The 20,698-nt window shown below is 36.5% G+C and overlaps 1 protein-coding gene across 3 annotated transcripts in view; it reads right to left on the bottom strand.

Moving 5' to 3' along the window:
- The window catches only part of LOC126412364 (serine/threonine-protein phosphatase 6 regulatory ankyrin repeat subunit C-like), a 122,733-nt gene that overhangs the window by 8,521 nt on the left and 93,514 nt on the right, over positions 1-20,698 (bottom strand). For all 3 annotated transcript variants that reach the window (XM_050081930.1, XM_050081932.1, XM_050081931.1), the window contains exon 4: positions 3,465-3,830. In XM_050081930.1, the coding sequence (XP_049937887.1) occupies positions 3,465-3,830 (366 nt within the window). The remainder of the gene's footprint in view (positions 1-3,464; positions 3,831-20,698) is intronic.

Here is a 20,698-nt window from a genome sequence, read left to right as displayed (position 1 = left end):
ATATTTTCCTGCTTGTGTCTGTATGTGTGGATGGATATGTGCGTGTGTGCGAGTGTATACCTGTCCTTTTTTCCCCCTAAGGTAAGTCTTTCTGCTCCCGGGATTGGAATGACTCCTTACCCTCTCCCTTAAAACCCACTTCCTTTCGTCTTCCCCTCTCCTTCCCTCTTTCCTGATGAGGCAACAGTTTGTTGCGAAAGCTTGAATTTTGTGTGTATGTTTGTGTTTGTTTGTGTGTCTATCGACCTGCCAGCGCTTTTGTTCGGTAAGTCACCTCATCTTTGTTTTTATATATAATTTTTCCCACGTGGAATGTTTCCTTCCATTATATTGATATATAAGTAATTATATTAATGCACCAGTAAATAAATCATATGCATTCATAAAGTAAGGGAGATGTCATACTACTCTGGAAATGTATTTTTTCCACAGTAACAAATTTTCCTTCATTGCACCTAGCAAGTAAAATCTTAGATGCTGTGCAGAAAACCACTTTTAACTGAAAATTACTGAGGATTATAGCTACTTTGCATGAAATATTTACAAAAATGGGAAGAAAAGCTCTCCTTTATCCATTTCCTGGTTTTCTGTTTTAACTGATAGTGCTCTGTTAATATGTTTGGTAGAATATCTATTTTTCTTGGACACTTTATTTAGGTGGGTGAACTCTATGAACAAGTATTTTAAGTACAATCGTAGTTTGTGATGGGTGATAACTCTACGACTGCATATGTCGATGTGTGTGCACTCGTGATAAACTGCATGCCACAGAGAGCCATCATTCTCCTGTCCAACCAAAACATCCAGCAAAGGAAAACAACCATCTTTCTCTAATTTCATAGTGAATCAGATGTTCTTACGAATGGAGCTGAGGTGATTTAAAAACTCCTTAATTTATTTTTCTCCAAGAGACCACACAATAAAAGTATAAAAACCAAAAGTATAAAACTGTATAAAAATACAGTTCATTTATGGGTTGATGATTCATGTGCTCTCTCCTCAAAATCCTCCATAAAAAGATTGGTAATCAGGGGAGATGGAGAGCTATCCATGGCGGTGCCATCAGTCTGTTCAAAATATTCATAGTTTAACACTTTTGCTGCGGCTGACGCTTTTAGGCATCACAACAAGCCATGCGCCAGTGCGGCTGATGCTTATAAGCGCCCACGCTCACCATCGGATTATTCAGTCTAGTTGCAGTGTCTAAGCTAGCATCATAGCGTGTAAACTTTTGTTTTGTGTGGTCAGTTATCGAACGTATATTGTTCGTAATGGCGGCTAATGAACATTTTAATGATGCCTGTGTGACCCCTATAGGTGTCAGACAGCAAACAGACTTCAATACATGACAATACAGTCAAAGCTTATTTGAAGTAATTGATCTAAGGTGTCACCATAAGTCGGTATAGAACATGATCCTACAGATCTTACAAGGTCTTGACATCATCCTGTAGCTCAGGCGTGCTTAGGAGCATCGGTTACGAGCAGTACCTGCCGTTTCGGAGTGTTACCAGCACGCACTCGCAAGTTGTGAGCCACACTGGAGAGTTGCGCACCTGCACCGATGCCGCAGCGAAAGTGTTAACAGGAAACAGGTTGAGGAATGAGCATGCCAAAACAAAGCAATGATGTCCACATGAAACTTACTAAACGAACTTTAATATTTTGAGCAGACTGATGGCAGTGCCATGGAGTGGTGAAGTCAAAAGGATATTCTACCCCACACATTAACAGGGCATTATCAGTTACAACTGAGAGCCAGGAAGTGGATAAGAAGAGAAGCATCCCAGCTAAATCTCTAGTTTTTCTTCGCTTTGTTGACAATATTTCATTTAAAGTACCACTAATCCTCTGTAATTTTGACATTAAAGCGGTTTTCCACCCACAATCTAGTATTGTTGACTTGCTGGGTTCAGTTAACGAAAATTTGTTACTGCAGAAGGCTGGAGTTTACAAAATATCCTACCAGTGTGATACAGCTGATATAGGTCAGACTGTGTGCACTGCGGAAGAGCACTGCACTAAACATCAATATTCCACTCACCTTTCACAACTGAGCACATCTGCTATTGCCAGACATTGTGTCTGCACCACACATTCAATGGAACAACAAAAACAATCAATTATTGATGAAATTATTTAATTATATGTAAAAACAAAGATGCTGTAACTTACCAAACGAAAGTGTTGGTATGTTGATAGAGACAATAAACACACATAAAAATTTCAATCTTTCGCAACCCAAGTGTGCTTGATCAAGAAAGAGGGAAGGAGAGGGAAAGACGAAAGGATGTCGGTTTTAAGGGAGAGGGTAAGGAGTCATTCCAATCCCGGGAGTGGAACGACTTACCTTAGGGGGAAAAAATGACAGGTACACACACACACACACACACACACACACACACACACACACACACAGGTAAGTCTTTCTGCTCCCGGGATTGGAATGACTCCTTACCCTCTGCCTTAAAACCCACATCCTTTCATCTTTCCCTCTTCTTCCCTCTTTCCTGATGAAGCAACCTTGGGTTGCGAAAGCTTGAAATTTGTGTGTGTGTGTGTGTGTGTGTGTGTGTGTGTGTGTGTTTATTGTCTATCAACATACCAACGCTTTGGTTTGGTAAGTTACAGCATCTTTGTTTTTAGATATATTTTTCCCATGTGGAATGTTTCCCTCTATTATATTCAAATTATTTAATTGGATAAATAAAAAAATTATCTCACCTAGCAGCAGCAGAGCACACACATAAAAGACTGTTGTAATTGGCAAGCTTTCAGAGCCAGTGGCCCCTCCTCCAGGCAGAAGGGTGGAAGGAAAAGGACTAGTGAGGTCTAAGAAAAGGGGTAGATTTCGGGAACGTCACCCAGAGCCATGGGTTTGGGGAGATTTACTGTATGGGATGAGAAGGAAAGGAAACAGTCTCTGGGTGACTTTGCAGAAATCTGCCCTTTTTCCTAGACCTCTCCAGTCCTTTTCATTCACCCTCCATCCTCCCCCTTCAACCCTTCTGCCTGAAGTAGCCACTGGCTCCGAAAGCTTGCCAATCACAACAGTCTTATGTGTGTGTTGTGGCACCACTTGGTGAGTAGATTTTTTTATCCATCCTATTAAATAATACATTCAATGGAGTAGGATAAAACAATTTTGGTCACAGAAACATCTTTTTGGCACTCCATTATTAAAGAATCTGTGGAAACACACAAGGCAGAAAATATCATGAGCTGTGGCAGAGAGGGGAGAGGCGGGGGGGAGGGGGGGGGGGGGGGGGAGAAAAGTGGAAAAAACTGTCACCTCACTACCAGAGTACCAGGATGGGTAATTTTCACTGTGCAAAGACAAATCCAAGTAATAACTACATATGTTACTTTCAAGTTTTCCTTCAGTCATTATCTCCAACCTATAGTTTCAGGCTATGTTGCTGTACTCTATCATTATCTAGTTGTTTTATTATTAATTTTCTTACCTTCTGCTACAGAGATTAACAGAAGATGGATGTGCACCAGCATCAAGAGTGACTCTGACAAATTCTGCAGCAAGTTTTGAGTCTCTGAGGCCACAGGCTCGTTCAAGAAGTCTAGTATTATATGGCTTCTCGAACCAGAAATCAGCATCAAACCCATCTTTCGCAGCTTCTCGCCTTAGCAGTCGCTGATAAAGGGAAAAGTCACCCAGATCCACTGCCTCAAGAAGACGCTTCTTGCTGGCAGGAAAGTTTTTACCATGAGTGATCAGTCTCAGACACACATCTGGCAGCTCCGCTTGCAGCGCCTCACGCGCTGTTCGCCCACGTGTTAAATGTCTGTCCACATCTAGATCACGGTGTGCAGCCCTGCAAATGAAAGTCTATGTATTACTTATCTCATACAGAATTTATTTCATTTTTGTGAAGTATTTCGGTTGTGAGGGAATATTGCTTGCACATTCTTTAACAAAAGAAGAATATCATAAGGCTCCAGAAGAATCTATATTACTAAAATGTTATCTTGGTAACATACCAGTTGCAGTGTGGAGGCAACAATGTCAAACTACTCATTAAGGTGTATAATATTATGTTAGAAGTTTAACACAATAAGACAAGTATTACAGTCAGAAACAGTGAGCATCTTGATGCATCATAACTAATGGTGCTATAGTTGACTGACTCCATTCAGTCAGCATGTAATTCTAGATCTGCTAATGACTCTTCATCAGAGATAACTTACTGTGTCCTCCCTACCAAAAAATCTTCACTCAAGTCAAAAATATTGACTGATACCACATATGATTATAATTTTGATAATAAGCAATGATGTCTTGCTGAGACAAGTGTTTTTTAGGAAATTGAGGAATACTGCATCTACTTGATGTCTTGATTTATGGCTTTCAGTATGTCATGTGAGGAAAGTGATAGTTGAATTCCACATGATCTATGTTTTTGGAGTCCATATTAGTTGTCACATTGGAGGTCTTTCTGTTCAAGATACCTCATTACATTTGAGCTCAGAATATGTTCTAATTCTCTACAACAAATGAGTTTTAAGGACACTGGATGGTAGTTTTATAGGTCATTTTTGCTACCTTTCTTATAGAAGGGCGTGACCTGTGCTTTCTCCCAGCTACTGGGATGATTTTCTGTTCTGAGAGCCCTGTTACTGTTGTAGTCCAAAGACTAGTTTGATGCAGCTCTCCATGCTACTCTATCCTGTGCAAGCCTCTTCATCTCCAAGTAACTACTGCAACTTACATCCTTCTGAATCTGCTTAGTGAATTCATCTCTTGGTTTCCCTCTACAATTTTTAGCATCCACGCTTCCCTCCAATACTAAATTGGTGATTGCTTGATGCCTCGGAACATGTCATATCAACAGATCCCTTCTTCTAGTCAAGTTGTGCCACCACAAATTACTCTTTTTCCCCAATTCTATTCAGTATGTCCTCATTAGTTACGTGAGCTACCCATCTAATCTTCAGCATTCTTCTGCAGCACCACATTTCAAAGCTTCCATTCTCTTCTTGTCCAAACTGTTTATCACCCATCTTTCACTTGCATATGTGGCTACACTCCATACAAATAACTTCCAAGAAAGACTTACTGACACAAATCTATACTCAATGTTAATAAATTTCTCTTCTTCAGAAATGCTTTTCTTGTTATCATCAGTCTACATTTTATATTGTCTCTACTTTGACAATCATCATTTATTTTGCTGCCCAGATAGCAAAACTCTTCTATTACTTAAAGTGTCATTTCCTACTCTAATTCCTTCGGCATCCTTGTTTTGCTTTTGTTGATGTTCATTTATATCCTTCTTTCAAGACACAGTCCATTCCATTCAACTGCTCTTCCAAGTCTGTTGCTCTCTCTGACAGAATTACAATGTCATCGGCAAACTTCAAGATTTTTATTCCTTCTCCCTGGATTTTAATTTTTATGCCAAATTTTTCTTTTATTTGCTTACTGCTTGCTCAGAGTACAGATTAAATAACATCAGAGATAGGCTACAACCTTGTCTCACTCCCTTCCCAACCACTGCTTCTTTTTTGTGCCCTTCAACTATTATAACTGCCATTGGGTTTCTGTACAAACTATAAATAGCTGTTTGCTCCCTGTATTTACCGCTGTCACCTCCAGCATGATAGATTATAATTTAAAGAAAGGCTGAGTCAGCTTGAGTTCACTGTAGAATCTAGTACATATTACATCAAGCCCTGGGGCGTTGTTCAGTTTTAATGATTTCAGCTGTTTCTCAAAGCCACTGACAGTAATCTATATTTTACGTATCTTTTCAGTGACACAAGAATTAAATCTGGGCAATATTTCCACATGCACCTTTGTAAAGGAATGTTGGAAAACAGGTCAGCATTTATGCTATTGCTTTGCTACCTTCAGTTTCATTTCCTGTCTCACCCGAAAGTGCCTGGACACCTGCTTTGGTGCCACTAACAGCTTTCACACATGAACAGAATGTCTTTAGGCTTTGTGAAAGATGTTTTGACAATATGCTCATAAAGTGTCACTGAAAACTTCACGCAGTGCTCTCGAATCAGTCAAATGCATTTCATTCAATATCTCGAGACACAACTAGTTGGTATCCTTCAACTGTTAATACTTTTACTTCCACAAATGACCAATATTTTCCCTGATCTTAGTACTCATTTTAATATAGTTGTACATGAACATTTCTGAAAGTGTTATTTAGTTGATGTTCCATTTAAATTTTTTATTCAGATGGTTATATTGAACTTGCTGAATTCAGTTATGCAGTTAATTTTACTAGAAGCTCAGTTAATTGGAAGTTGTAGCTAACTGAGAGTTTTACTACAATATATAATGAGGAAAACATTTTGAGCAAATTGACAGAATAAGAAGTATTTTTACCATTCATTCAAAAGCAGTCATTCCACTCTTTCTGAGAACATACTTTAAATTATGACACTAATTAACTTCCAAGATAATTAAAATTGCAGTTCACATGTTGTATAGTTTCAAGTGCCAATTTTACCTCTGTGATTGTTGGATTATAAACTTTGACATCATATTTTTGTCACTATATTTTTTCTGATCTAGATTACATACCTCACTAATTAAATAGATCAGTAATCAATGACTTTGATAATTTGATATCACAAAAAATAAATTTAAAGATGGATTCCATACTTGCAATCAGGGTATTCCCAAGGTGGAAGCATAAGATTTCTACATACTTTTATAACTTACTAACCTTCAACATTTTTCAGTTCAGTCATAGTGCATCTAAAATAGCAAAATCTAACTAAGCCAATCTTCAACACATTATGTAGTTTCTGAGACTAATAAATATCCATATGCCAATCTTTAAATAGCCCACCTCACTCCAGAATCTTGAGTATGCGACTGGAAATCAATCATATAACACAATTGTGTCGGTCTGTGTTAAAGTCCGCTGGTCGCATTAGTTCACAGAACAGTTATGTTGGTCAGTAAGAAATAGTCTGAGGGCTCCAGTCATATTGTTAACATCCATGTATCTAAAAGTCTGCAATCTGAAAGCTCAGAAGTAACAACTATGGTGGTTAGAGTGGAATTATAGCTCTGAAAATCTGTTCTGGTGGAATAATATCTGTGTATCTTAAAATCACAGATGCAATAGTAATCTTACGAAATAGAAATGTGACTGTGCCATGAAACCTACTTACTGGACAATTTAATTATGTTGTCAAATGTCTAAACGACAACAACATGCACTGTATATTATGATGATATATTGCTACTGCATCAAGTTTTTATTGAAATATCCAAAGAACAGAGTGTCACTGAATTAAAGCCACGTTATTGTATTGTGGACATGCTTATGGAAGAAATGTGATTCATCTATCTATAAAAAATGTGTATTGTATCATCTGAACTGGCCATCAAAATTTTCTGTGTGTGAATACAGTGGGGAGGAACCATTTAATTTTAACTGTTGGATGTCTCAAATAATTTGGCACTATCATTTCTAAAATTACATTTCAGGATGATATTTCAAAAACATCAAGATATGAGACTTCTACATCCACTTTGACAAACCACTAAAAACTGCACAACAGCAGGCTATGTCCCTTTGTACCAGTTATTATTATTTCTTTACTTTCTCAGATGTTAAGTCTGGTTAAAAATGGGTCGTGACGCGGACCTTGATCAAGCGTCACTTCCTTTTAACTGTACGGTATATGTTATATCACATTTAGGAACTTTCGGGTAATTGAACATGTATCAATAATTAGGGATTTCTGTAATTGTATATACAAGTTTGGATGTAGCTGTATTGTATTGATGTACTGGTGGATATTGTGTGGTATGACTCCTGTAGTTGATAGTATAATTGATATAATGTCAACTTTATTCTGATGCCACATGTCCTTGACTTCCTCAGCCAGTTGGATGTATTTTTCAATTTTTTTCTCCTGTTTTCTTTTGTATATTTGTTGTATTGGGTATGGATATTTCGATTAGTTGTGTTAATTTCTTCTTTTCATTGGTGAGTATGATGTCAGGTTTGTTATGTGGTGTTTTATCTGTTGTAATGGTTCTGTTCCAGTATAATTTGTATTCATCATTCTCCAGTACATTTTGTGGTGCATACTTGTATGTGGAAACGTGTTGTTTTATAAGTTTATGTTGTAAGGCAAGCTGTTGATGTATTATTTTTGCTACATTGTCATGTCTTCTGGGGTATTCTGTATTTGCTAGTATTGTACATCCACTTGTGATGTGATCTAGTGTTTCTATTTGTTGTTTGCAAAGTCTGCATTTATCTGTTATGGTATTGGGATCTTTAATAATATGCTTGCTGTAATATCTGGTGTTTATTGTTTGATCCTGTATTGCAATCATGAATCCTTCCGTCTCACTGTATATATTGCCTTTTCTTAGCCATGTGTTGGATGCGTCTTGATCGATGTGTGGCTGTGTTAGATGATACGGGTGCTTGCCATGTAGTGTTTTCTTTTTCCAATTTACTTTCTTCGTATCTGTTGATGTTACGTGATCTAAAGGGTTGTAAAGGTGGTTATGAAATTGCAGTGGTGCAGCCGATGTATTTATATGAGTGATTGCTTTGTGTATTTTGCTAGTTTCTGCTCGTTCTAGAAAGAATTTTCTTAAATTGTCTACCTGTCCATAATGTAGTTTTTTTTATGTCGATGAATCCCCTTCCTCCTTCCTTTCTGCTTAATGTGAATCTTTCTGTTGCTGAATGTATGTGATATATTCTATATTTGTGAACGTGTAAGTGTATTGAGTGCTTCTAGGTCTGTGTTACTCCATTTCACTACTCCAAATGAGTAGGTCAATATTGGTATAGCATAAGTATTTATAGCTTTTGTCTTGTTTCTTGCTGTCAATTCTGTTTTCAGTGTTTTTGTTAGGCTTTGTCTATATTTTTCTTTTAGTTCTTCTTTAATATTTGTATTATCTATTCCTATTTTTTGTCTGTATCCTAGATATTTATAGGCATCTGTTTTTTCCATCGCTTCTATGGAGTCACTGTGGTTATTCAATATGTTATCTTCTTGTTTAGTGTGTTTCCCTTGACTATGCTATTTTTCTTACATTTGTCTGTTCCAAAAGCCATATTTAGATCATTGCTGAATACTTCTGTTATCTTTAGTAATTGGTTGAGTTGTTGATTGGTTGCTGCCAGTAGTTTTAGATCACCCATGTAGAGCAAATGTGTGATTTTGTGTGGGTATGTTCCAGTAATATTACATCCATAATTTGTATTATTTAGCATGTTGGATAGTGGGTTCAGAGCAAGACAGAACCAAAAAGGACTTAATGAGTCTCCTTGGTATATTCCACGCTTAATCTGTATTGGCTGTGATGTGATGTTATCTGAATTTGTTTGAATATTAAGTGTGGTTTTTCATTACTATGTTTAGAAACTGTATCAATTTAGGATCTACTTTGTATATTTCCAATATCTGTAGTAACCATGAGTGGGGTACACTATCAAAGGCTTTTTGGTAATCAATGTATGCGTAGTGTAGCGACCTTTGTTTAGTTTTAGCTTGATATGTCACCTCTGTATCTATTATCAGTTGCTCTTTACATCCTCGTGCTCCTTTGCAGCGGCCTTTTTGTTCTTCATTTATAATTTTGTTCTGTGTTGTATGTGTCATTAATTTCTGTGTAATGACTGAAGTTAATATTTTGTATATTGTTGGTAGGCATGTTATGGGGCGATATTTAGCTGGGTTTGCTGTGTCTGCTTGATCTTTAGGTTTCAGATAGGTTATTCCATGTGCAAGTGTATCAGGTAATGTGTATGGGTCTGCAATGTAACTGTTAAATAATTTAGTTAGATGTGAATGTGTTGAGGTGAACTTCTTCAGCCAGTAATTTGCTATTTTATCATTTCCAGGGGCTTTCCAATTGTGTGTAGAATTAATTGCTCGGGTGACTTCATGTTGCAAAATTAACACTTGAGGCATTTGTGGTATCATCTTGTATGTGTGTTTCTGCTTGTATCCACCGTGCATGCCTGTTATGTTGTACTGGGTTTGACCATATGTTGCTCCAGAGGTGTTCCATGTCTGTTATGTTTGGTGGATTGTCTATTTTAATGTGTGTGTTATCTATTGTTTGGTAAAATCTCTTTTGGTTTGTGTTGAATGTTTGGTTTTGTTTCCTTCTATTTTCACTTTTTTTGTATCTTCTAAGTCGTTTGGCCAATGCTTGTAATTTCTGCTTCTTTTCATCTAATTGCTCTATTGCTTCTTGTTGTGAGATTTTACATAACCTTTTTCGTTTTATGTCTGATATTTCATTTCTTATAAATTGTGTTAGCTGTCCAATGTCTTTTCTCAGTTTTTCTATTCTGATCTGTAGCCTGTATTGCCATGCTGGTTTTGTGGGTTTCTTCTGTGTGTTGGTTTGTTCTGATCTCTGCCTAGTGTGTATATTTAGTGTAGTGAGTGCTCCTATATAAACCAGTAGTTGTAACTCTTCCATAGTTGTATTTTCATTTATTTTGTTGTGTATGATTGTGTTGATAGTTTTTATTGTTGTTTCGACTTGTGGGTTATTTGGCGGTCTATGCAAGAATGGTCTGATGTCTGTATTTGTGTCTTTGTATTCTATATATGTCAGCTGAAATTTCTCTTCTATATCTAACACGTGTGTCTCTTCGTGTTCTATTTGGGCTTGTTCTGGTGGCTGTCTTAAGATTTCGTTTTCCTCTGATTGTTTAATTGATGCGTGTTGGTCTTTGTTTGTTTGCTCTGGGATGTTTGAGTCCATTACTGTATTTTCTTCTTCTTCTGATTGCACATTATTTTGCTCCAGTATTTGTTGTACTTGTTGTTTGATGTTTTCTAATTCTGACTGGGGTATCCTGTTATTTTTTATTATTACACGGATCTGATCAGCTAATCGTTGTTCTGTTAAAAATTTTAATTCCGGGTATCTGGTAATAAATGTTGTGTATACTTGTGATATGTATCCAGTTGTGTTGGTTCCTAGGTTTGTTGCTTGGTAATAACAGAACATAAGGTGTCGATTAACTTCATCTGACCATCTCATCCTCTGTCTGTTTTCCTTCTAGGGTGGTTGCAGGAAGCATACCCTGCAAAACACCTCTATTTGGATTTAAATCATTTCCCAGTTGGCTAGCAGTGTCGTTACCATTGTGGGCGGGCATAGGGTTCAAGCGTCGTCCCCGACCATGACGGCGCTTGTCCAAGGCTTCTTTAGTTCTGTCCTGAACCAAGTAATCACACTAAAGGGGGGGTTAGCCCCATTAGTGGTTTGTTCTTTTCGTCGCCTTTTACGACTGGCAGAACATACCAGAGGCCTATTCTTTGCCCGGGCCTCCACGGGATTTATTATTATTATTATTATTATTATTATTATTATTATTATTATTATTATTATTATTATTATTATTTCTTTACTTTCTCAGACGTTAAGTCTGGTTAAAAATGGGACGTGACGCAGACCTTGATCAAGCGTCACTTCCTTTTAACTGTGTGGTATGTGTTATATTGCATTTAGGAACTTTCGGGTAATTGAACATGTATCAATAATTACAGACTTCTGTAGTTGTATATATAAGTTTGGATGTAGCTGTATTGCATTGATGTACTGGTGGATATTGTGTGGTATGACTCCTGTAGTTGATAGTATAATTGGTATGTCAACTTTATCCTGATGCCACATGTCCTTGACTTCCTCAGCCAGTTGGATGTATTTTTCAATTTTTTCTCCTGTTTTCTTTTGTATATTTGTTGTATTGGGTATGGATATTTCGATTAGTTGTGTTAATTTCTTCTTTTTATTGGTGAGTATGATGTCAGGTTTGTTATGTGGTGGTGTTTTATCTGTTATAATGGTTCTGTTCCAGTATAATTTGTATTCATCGTTCTCCAGTACATTTTGTGGTGCATACTTGTATGTGGGAACATGTTTTATAAGTTTATGTTGTAAAGCAAGCTGTTGATGTATTATTTTTGCTACATTGTCACGTCTTCTGGGGGTATTCTGTATTTGCTAGTATTGTACATCCACTTGTGATGTGATCTACTGTTTCTATTTGTTGTTTGCAACATCTGAATTTATCTGTTGTGGTATTGGGATCTTTAATAATATGCTTGCTGTAATATCTGGTGTTTATTGTTTGATCCTGTATTGCAATCATGAATCCTTCCGTCTCACTGTATATATTGCCTTTTGTTAGCCATGTGTTGGATGCGTCTTGATCGATGTGTGGCTGTGTTAGATGATACTGGTGCTTGCCATGAAGTGTTTTCTTTTTCCAATTTACTTTCTTCGTATCTGTTGATGTTATGTGATCTAAAGGGTTGTAGAAGTGGTTATGAAATTGCAGTGGTGTAGCCAATGTATTTATATGAGTGATTGCTTTGTGTATTTTGCTAGTTTCTGCTCGTTCTAGAAAGAATTTTCTTAAATTGTCTACCTGTCCATAATGTAGCGCTGGCAGGTCGATAGACACACAAACAAACACAAACATACACACAAAATTCTAGCTTTCGCAACCAATGGTTGCCTCGTCAGGAAAGAGGGAAGGAGAAGGAAAGACAAAAGGATATGGGTTTTAAGGGAGAGGGTAAGGAGTCATTCCAATCCCGGGAGCGGAAAGACTTACCTTAGGGGGAAAAAAGGACAGGTATACACTCGCACACACACACATATCCATCCACACATACACAGACACAAGCAGACATGTCTGCTTGTGTCTGTGTATGTGTGGATGGATATGTGTGTGTGTGCGAGTGTATACCTGTCCTTTTTTCCCCCTAAGGTAAGTCTTTCCGCTCCCGGGATTGGAATGACTCCTTACCCTCTCCCTTAAAACCCATATCCTTTTGTCTTTCCTTCTCCTTCCCTCTTTCCTGACGAGGCAACCATTGGTTGCGAAAGCTAGAATTTTGTGTGTATGTTTGTGTTTGTGTGTCTATCGACCTGCCAGCGCTTTTGTTTGGTAAGTTTCATCATCTTTCTTTTTAGATATATTTTTCCCACGTGGAATGTTTCCCTCTATTATGTCCATAATGTAGGTTTTTTATGTCGATAAATCCCCTTCCTCCTTCCTTTCTGCTTAATGTGAATCTTTCTGTTGCTGAATGTATGTGATGTATTTTATATTTGTGGCATTGTGATTGTGTAAGTGTATTGAGTGCTTCTAGGTCTGTGCTACTCCATTTCACTACTCCAAATGACTAGGTCAATATTGGTATAGCATAAGTATTTATAGCTTTTGTCTTGTTTCTTGCTGTCAATTCTGTTTTCAGTATTTTTGTTAGTCTTTGTCTATATTTTTCTTTTAGTTCTTCTTTAATATTATTATTATTATTATTATACAAATCTGGCCGTTAAAGACCGTGAAAACAGTTATTTCTTGCGCTTCTGGGAAGTCTTCTTTCACTCAGTCCACACTTCTTACATTCTTGCACTGAAGGCGGCTTTTCTCTCTTCAGACCATTTAGTTCCACAAGTCGTCTTAATTTTCACACCGAAACCCGTGAATGAATTCAGTTTTTTTCTAAAAAGGTTTCTGTTAAATATTGTTTCCTGATCTATGTCCATTTCTTTTAGATCCCTTTCTGTGTTGATAAACCATAAATTTTTATTTTTTAGATTTGTGATGTACAAAAATATTTGTTTTGTAAGCCTATTCAGGTTCATCCTCATGATGTGAGCATAAAAGGAGCATCTTCTTTTTCTAATTTCGTCTGTAATTTTGCTGCACTTTGTATACAGTTCTTTGTTGCTTTTTAGTCTGTATACAGGCTTGCCTCGATCATCTGTTATTTTCCTGTGTCCAAGACGATTTTCTATCTGTTCTGCGTATGTAAAATTTGCCAGTGTTTCTGATGCATATGGTATCTGCGGTCTAATGACAGTCTGGTAGTGTCCGAGTTTAATGTTTTTGGATATACATTTTTTTGAATACATTTGTCTGCAGTAGTGAGTTGCTGTCTCTAGTTTTTGTATTCTAGCCCTGCAGGCTGGATGACCTTTCGCCACAGGCTGAATTAGTTCTCCAAGATATTTAAAATGTTTAGATACCTGTATTTTCCCGTATTTCATAGTTATTTTCTTTGGTGGATTTTTCATATTTGTAATGATTTCTGTCTTTTCTAATGAAATTTGCAAGCCTGCTGTTTCTTTAAGTAATTCTATTTGTTTTATTGTGTCTTTTTGTGTGTAAGCTAAACAGGCGAGATCATCAGCGAAGGCAAAACAGTTGGTTTCAATGGCTTTGTAGCACTTCCCTCCAATTTGGACTTTCTCAACTCCATGTTTTTGCGTGAGTTTTCTCCATTCTGCTATGACTTTATCCAGAACACAGTTGAAGAGTACAGGGGACAGCGCATCTCCTTGTCTGACGCCGGTTTTGACCTCGAAATGCCGTGAAATTTCTCCTTGGAATTTTACTTTTGATGTTGTATTTGTTAATGTTTCTTTGATTATGGTGATTGTTATTTCATCTATTTCATATTCTCAAAGTGTTTTGATGAGTGGGTCCCTATCGATTGAGTCTTAAGCTTTTTTGAAATCAATGAATGTTATGAAATATTTCTTGCTCCTTGTAGATAAATAGTTCATTGTTGTTTTGAGGTTAAAAATTTATTCGGCGCAGGATCTTCCTGGTCTGAAGCCAGCTTGATATTCTCCAAGTTTTCCCTCTATAATTGGTGATACACGATTGAGCAGGGCTTTTGATAGAATTTTGTATGGGACTGGGAGAAGCGATATTCCACGATAGTTGTTAACATCCCTTTTGTCACCTTTTTTAAACAAAGGGTGAATTAGGGCAGTTTTCCAGTGACTTGGGATTTTCTTGGTTTCCCATACTTGTTCAAGTTCTTTGAGTAGTGCATCTACTGATGTTTCTCCCCCAAGCTTGAGCATTTCTGCTGTAATTGTGTCTTCTCCACATGCTTTCCTGTTTTTGAGATTTTTGATTATGTTTGTGATTTCCTCTCGTGTCGGAGGTGTTGAATGTGTTGGTAATGTTTCTGGTTGCGTAAAACAGAGTCTGGATGGGTGTTTGGCAGTTTGTATTATCTATTCCTATTTTTTGTCTGTATCCTAGATATTTATAGGCATCTGTTTTTTCCATCGCTTCTATGCAGTCGCTATGGTTATCCAATATGTAATCTTCTTGTTTGGTGTGTTTTCCCTTGACTATGCTCTTTTTCTTACATTTGTCTGTTCCAAAAGCCATATTTATATCATTGCTGAATACTTCTGTTATCTTTAGTAATTGGTTGAGTTGTTGATTTGTTGCTGCCAGTAGTTTTAGATCATCCATGTATAGCAGATGTGTGATTTTGTGTGGGTATGTTCCAGTAATATTGTATCCATAATTTGTATTATTTAGCATGTTGGATAGTGGGTTCAGAGCAAGGCAGAACCAGAAAGGACTTAATGAGTCTCCTTGATATATTCCACGCTTAATCTGTATTGGCTGTGATGTAATATTATTTGAATTTGTTTGCATATTAAGTGTGGTTTTCCAATTTTTCATTACTATGTTTAGGAACTGTATCAATTTAGGATCTACTTTGTATATTTCCAATATTTGTAGTAACCATGAGTGGGTACACTATCAAAAGCTTTTTGGTAATCAATCTATGCATAGTGCAGCGGCCTTTGTTTAGTGTTAGCTTGATATGTCACCTCTGCATCTATTATCAGTTGCTCTTTACATCCTCATGCTCCTTTGCAACAGCCTTTTTGTTCTTCATTTATAATTTTGTTCTGTGTTGTATGTGTCATTAATTTCTGTGTAATGACTGAAGTTAATATTTTGTATATTGTTGGTAGGCATGTTATAGGGTGATATTTAGCTGGGTTTGCTGTGTCTGCTTGATCTTTAGGTTTCAGATAAGTTATTCCATGTGTAAGTGTATCAGGGAATGTGTATGGGTCTGCAATGTAACTGTTAAATAATTTAGTTAGATGTGAATGTGTTGAGTTGAATTTCTTTAGCCAGAAATTTGCTATTTTATCTTTTCCAGGGGCTTTCCAATTGTGAGTAGAATTAATTGCTTGGGTGACTTCATGTTGCAAAATTATCACTTGAGGCATTTGTGGTATCATCTTGTATGTGTCTGTTTCTGCTTGTATCCACTGTGCATGCCTGTTATGTTGTACCGGGTTTGGCCATATGTTGCTCCAGAAGTGTTCCATGTCTGTTATGTTTGGTGGATTGTCTATTTTAATGTGTGTGTTATCTATTGCCTGGTAAAATTTCTTTTGGTTTGTGTTGAATGTTTGGTTTTGTTTCCTTCTATTTTATTATTATTATTATTATTATTATTATTATTATTATTGTCTTCACTTTCTCAGACGTTAAGTCCGGTTAAAAATGGAGTGACGCGGACCTTGATCAAGCGTCACTTACTTTTAACTGTATGGTATGTGTTATATTGCATTTAGGAACTTTCGGGTAATTGAACATGTATCAATAATTACGGATTTCTGTAGCTGTATATATATGTTTGGATGTAGCTGTATTGCATTGATGTACTGGTGGATATTGTGTGGTATGACTCCTGTAGTTGATAGTATAATTGGTATGATGTCAACTTTATCCTGATGCCACATGTCTTTGACTTCCTCAGCCAGTTGGATGTATTTTTCAATTTTTTCTCCTGTTTTCTTTTGTATATTTGTTGTATTGGGTATGGATATTTCGATTAGTTGTGTTAATTTCTTCGTTTTATTGGTGAGTATGATGTCAGGTTTGTTATGTGGCGTTGTTTTATCTGTTATAATGGTTCTGTTCCAGTATAATTTGTATTCATCATTCTCCAGTACATTTTGTGGTGCATACTTGTATCTAGGAACGTGTTGTTTTAAAAGTTTATGTTGTAAGGCAAGCTGTTGATGTATTATTTTTGCGACATTGTCATGTCTTCTGGGGTATTCTGTATTTGCTAGTATTGTACATCCGCTTGTGATGTGATCTACTGTTTCTATTTGTTGTTTACGAAGTCTGCATTTATCCGTTGTGGTATTGGGATCTTTAATAATATGCTTGCTGTAATACCTAGTGTTTATTGTTTGATCCTGTATTGCAATCATGAATCCTCCTGTCTCACTGTATATATTGCCTTTTCTTAGCCATGTGTTGGATGCGTCTTGATCGATGTGTGGCTGTGTTAGATGATACGGGTGCTTGCCATGTAGTGTTTTCTTTTTCCAATTTACTTTCTTCATGTCTGTTGATGTTATGTGATCTAAAGGGTTGTAGAAGTGGTTATGAAATTGCAGTGGTGTAGCCGATGTATTTATGTGAGTGATTGCCTTGTGTATTTTGCTAGTTTCTGCTCGTTCTAGAAAGAATTTTCTTAAATTGTCTACCTGTCCATAATGTAGGTTTATTATTATTATTATTATTATTATTATTATTATTATTATTATTATTATTATTAATAATAATTTTTATTTGTTCATGTTAACTTTACAGTCTTGGACATAGTCATTTTTTTTTAAATTATATCAATATCATTTCATTCCAAGAATGAATATATACATCAAGTAGCACATTGTACATCACTCCATACATATAATGATTATATACATCAGTTAGCCAATAATAACAATACCACCACTAATATACTGCAGTATCTAAAAGGATAAACTAACAGTACTGCAGCTCAGAATTCTTTTAATGAGTATAAACATCTTTCTATTAACATTTTTCTATTAACATTTTTCAACTTGCCCTTGAAAAGATTGCCTTGGAGTTGTTTTCTATTTTTTTGCAATTTATTATAGAATTGTCTCCCAGTTACATATGGAGTGTGGTCTGTAGCTTTCTTGTTAGTCCGTATCCTATGATAGTCACTTTTGGCTCAAATATTGTAATTATGGGTGTCACTGTTCTTTATACTATTATCCTTGTTCTATTTTACAAACATTATGGTCTTAAATACATACAATGAGTAAACAGTCAGTAATTTATAATTTTTGAAATAGTCCCTATAGGACTTGCGTTTGCTTATATTAGCAATTATCCTAACTGCTCTCTTTTGAAGCCTGAAAATGCGATCCATATAGACAGTGGGTGCCCCACCCCAGACCTCGATCCCACATTGCAGATGTGAGTGTGTTAACCTATAATACACTTGTTTAAGGACAAGGGGAACTACTTTATTTGCAACACGTTTTAGTAAGTAAATATTACTAGAAACCTTTTTACAGGTGGAGCTGATATGCTCTTTCCAAGTGAGATGTTCATCAATCAATAGGCCTAAAAATTTATGTTTGTCAGATGTTTCAACTGTAGAAAGTGATTGAGTATGAGTATTATTAAAATGTAGCAATAACTTTATTACTACAGTCTTGTCCTTATTCAGTGTAAGCTTATTCACTGTTAGATATTCTGTGATCATTTCAAAGTTCTTTTTGTTGCTTTGGAATGCTGCCCGCTCTACAGCCCCAGCTAATAAAATATGTATCATCAGCATAGTTCACTAGTTTGGAATTTTGTGGCTGTGTTATGTCATTAATATATACTATAAACAAGAATGGTCCAAGTATACTTCCTTGGGGAACTCCACAATTGAGAGTTCTATATGCTGACTTTACTGTTTGGATCTTACTTTCATTCTTATAATTTAATTTTGTGCACTGTCTTGTATCACAGAGATAAGAACTTAGTAATTTTAGAGCTACTCCTCTTATCCCATAATTTTCTAACTTGGATAACAATACTGCATGATTCACAGAATCTAATGCTTTAGACAGATCTAGGAAAGTCCCTATAACTTTGTTTCCTTTATCCAGCCAGTTCAGTAGTTCACGGAAAAAAGTCGCTAATGCTGTTGTTGTAGAGCATCCTTTTCAAAATCCATGTTGTGTTTTATTTAATAGTTTGTATTTACAGAAGAATGATTCCATTTGATCTAGAATTATTCTTTCAAGCAGCTTACCAAGTGTTGAAGTCAAAGAGATTGTCCGGTAGTTATTCGTCTGTGATAGCCCCCTTTTTATACACTGGTTGTATCTCAGTGATTTTTAAAAGCTCTGGAAAGGTCCCCTGTCCAGTTGAACTGTTAATTAGATATGTTATTGGTTTTATTAACTCATTTTTGCATTTTTTAAGTAGTGTGGATGATATGTCATCCCAGCCACTAGATGATTTTACTTTGAGTTTTGAGATTATATTCATGACCTCAAACTCTGTTACACTCCTTAGGAAAAATGAATTACCCATTTTAACTGTGTTTATCTTCAGGGGTGATTCATCTTTTAGGGTTTCTTCACATTCCATTCGTGTATAGAGTGCAAGAAGAATACTTGTTTGAATGCATCTGTGCATGCTGTAATTAATCTAATGTTGTCCACACAATCACTATATGAGCGATACAGAGGGTGTCCTAGAGTCATCATTAAAACTGATTCTTGAAACTTTGTTAATATACTTCCTCAGGTTAGTTTATGTCTGCCTTCAAGAGTCTGCCAGTTCAGTTTCTTCAGCATCAATGTAACACCCTTCCATGGGTCAAATGAAGCTTTGACCATTTGTGCTGCCCTTGTCTGTATATGTTCAATATCCCCTATTAGTCCTATTTGCTATCGGTTCCACACATTTTAGCAATATTCTAGAACTGGTTGCAGAAGTGATTTGTAAGTAATCTCCTTTGTAGACTGATTGCATTTCCCCACTATTCTACCAATAAACCAAAATCTACCACCTGCTTTACCCATAACTGAGCATATGTGATCATTTCATTTCATATCCCTACAAAGTGTTAGACCCAGGTATTTGTACAAGTTGGCTGATTACAATAGTGACTCACTGATATTATAGGCATAGGGTACCACATTTTTTCATTTTGTGAAGTGCAAAATTTTACAATTTTGGACATTTAAAGCAAGTTGATAATCTTCGCACCACTTTGAAATCTTCTCAAAATCTGACTGAATATTCATGCAGCTTCTTTCAGACAGTACTTCATTATAGATAATGATACTTCTACCCCCGATGATGACTCTCCATCCAAGATAACAGCTGCATCCTTCCTTCCTAAAAGTCCTCAATCCAGTCAACAAATTTAACTTTGTACCCCTTATGATCAAACTTTTCACAGTAAGTGTAGGTGAGGTACTGAGTCAAATGCTTTCAGAAATCAAGAAGTACTGCATCTACCTTACTGCCTTGATTCGAAGCTTTCAGTATGTCATGTGAGAAAAGTGCAAGTTGGGTTTTCACATTAGTGGTGTCTTTGGAATTCCTGCTAGTTGACATGGAGGAGATCACTAAGACACCTAATAAAAAGAAGGAAGGAATGAGCTCAGAATATATTCTACAATTCTGCAACAAATCAGTGTCAAGGATATTGGATGGTAGTTTTGTGGCTCACTTCTACTACCCTTCTTATAGACAGCTTTGTTGCATGCATTCTTCCAACAACTGCACATGGCTTTCTGTTTGAGGGGGGGTCTATGATAGATTATAGTTAGAAGAGGGACTAACTCAGCCAGAAATTCAAAATAGAATCTGACAGGGAGAGTCCATGCTTTGTTTTTGCATCTATCCAAGCAGTAGTCTGTGTTTCTTTAGAAGTTTCTTTAAAGTGGCTGTATACATAGAGGGGTCCCTCCCATTATAAACTGTTCTACTGGGTAGATGTCTATCCAGTACATGGTCAACTGTTCTTCCAAACTTTAGCCATAATTCAACATGCTCCTGCCCTGTGTTGCAAGTTTCATGTTCCT

Source organism: Schistocerca serialis, chromosome 7 (genome assembly GCF_023864345.2).
Source record: "Schistocerca serialis cubense isolate TAMUIC-IGC-003099 chromosome 7, iqSchSeri2.2, whole genome shotgun sequence".
Classification (NCBI taxonomy): domain Eukaryota; kingdom Metazoa; phylum Arthropoda; class Insecta; order Orthoptera; family Acrididae; genus Schistocerca; species Schistocerca serialis.
This window is presented reverse-complemented; position numbering and strand designations above follow the sequence as displayed.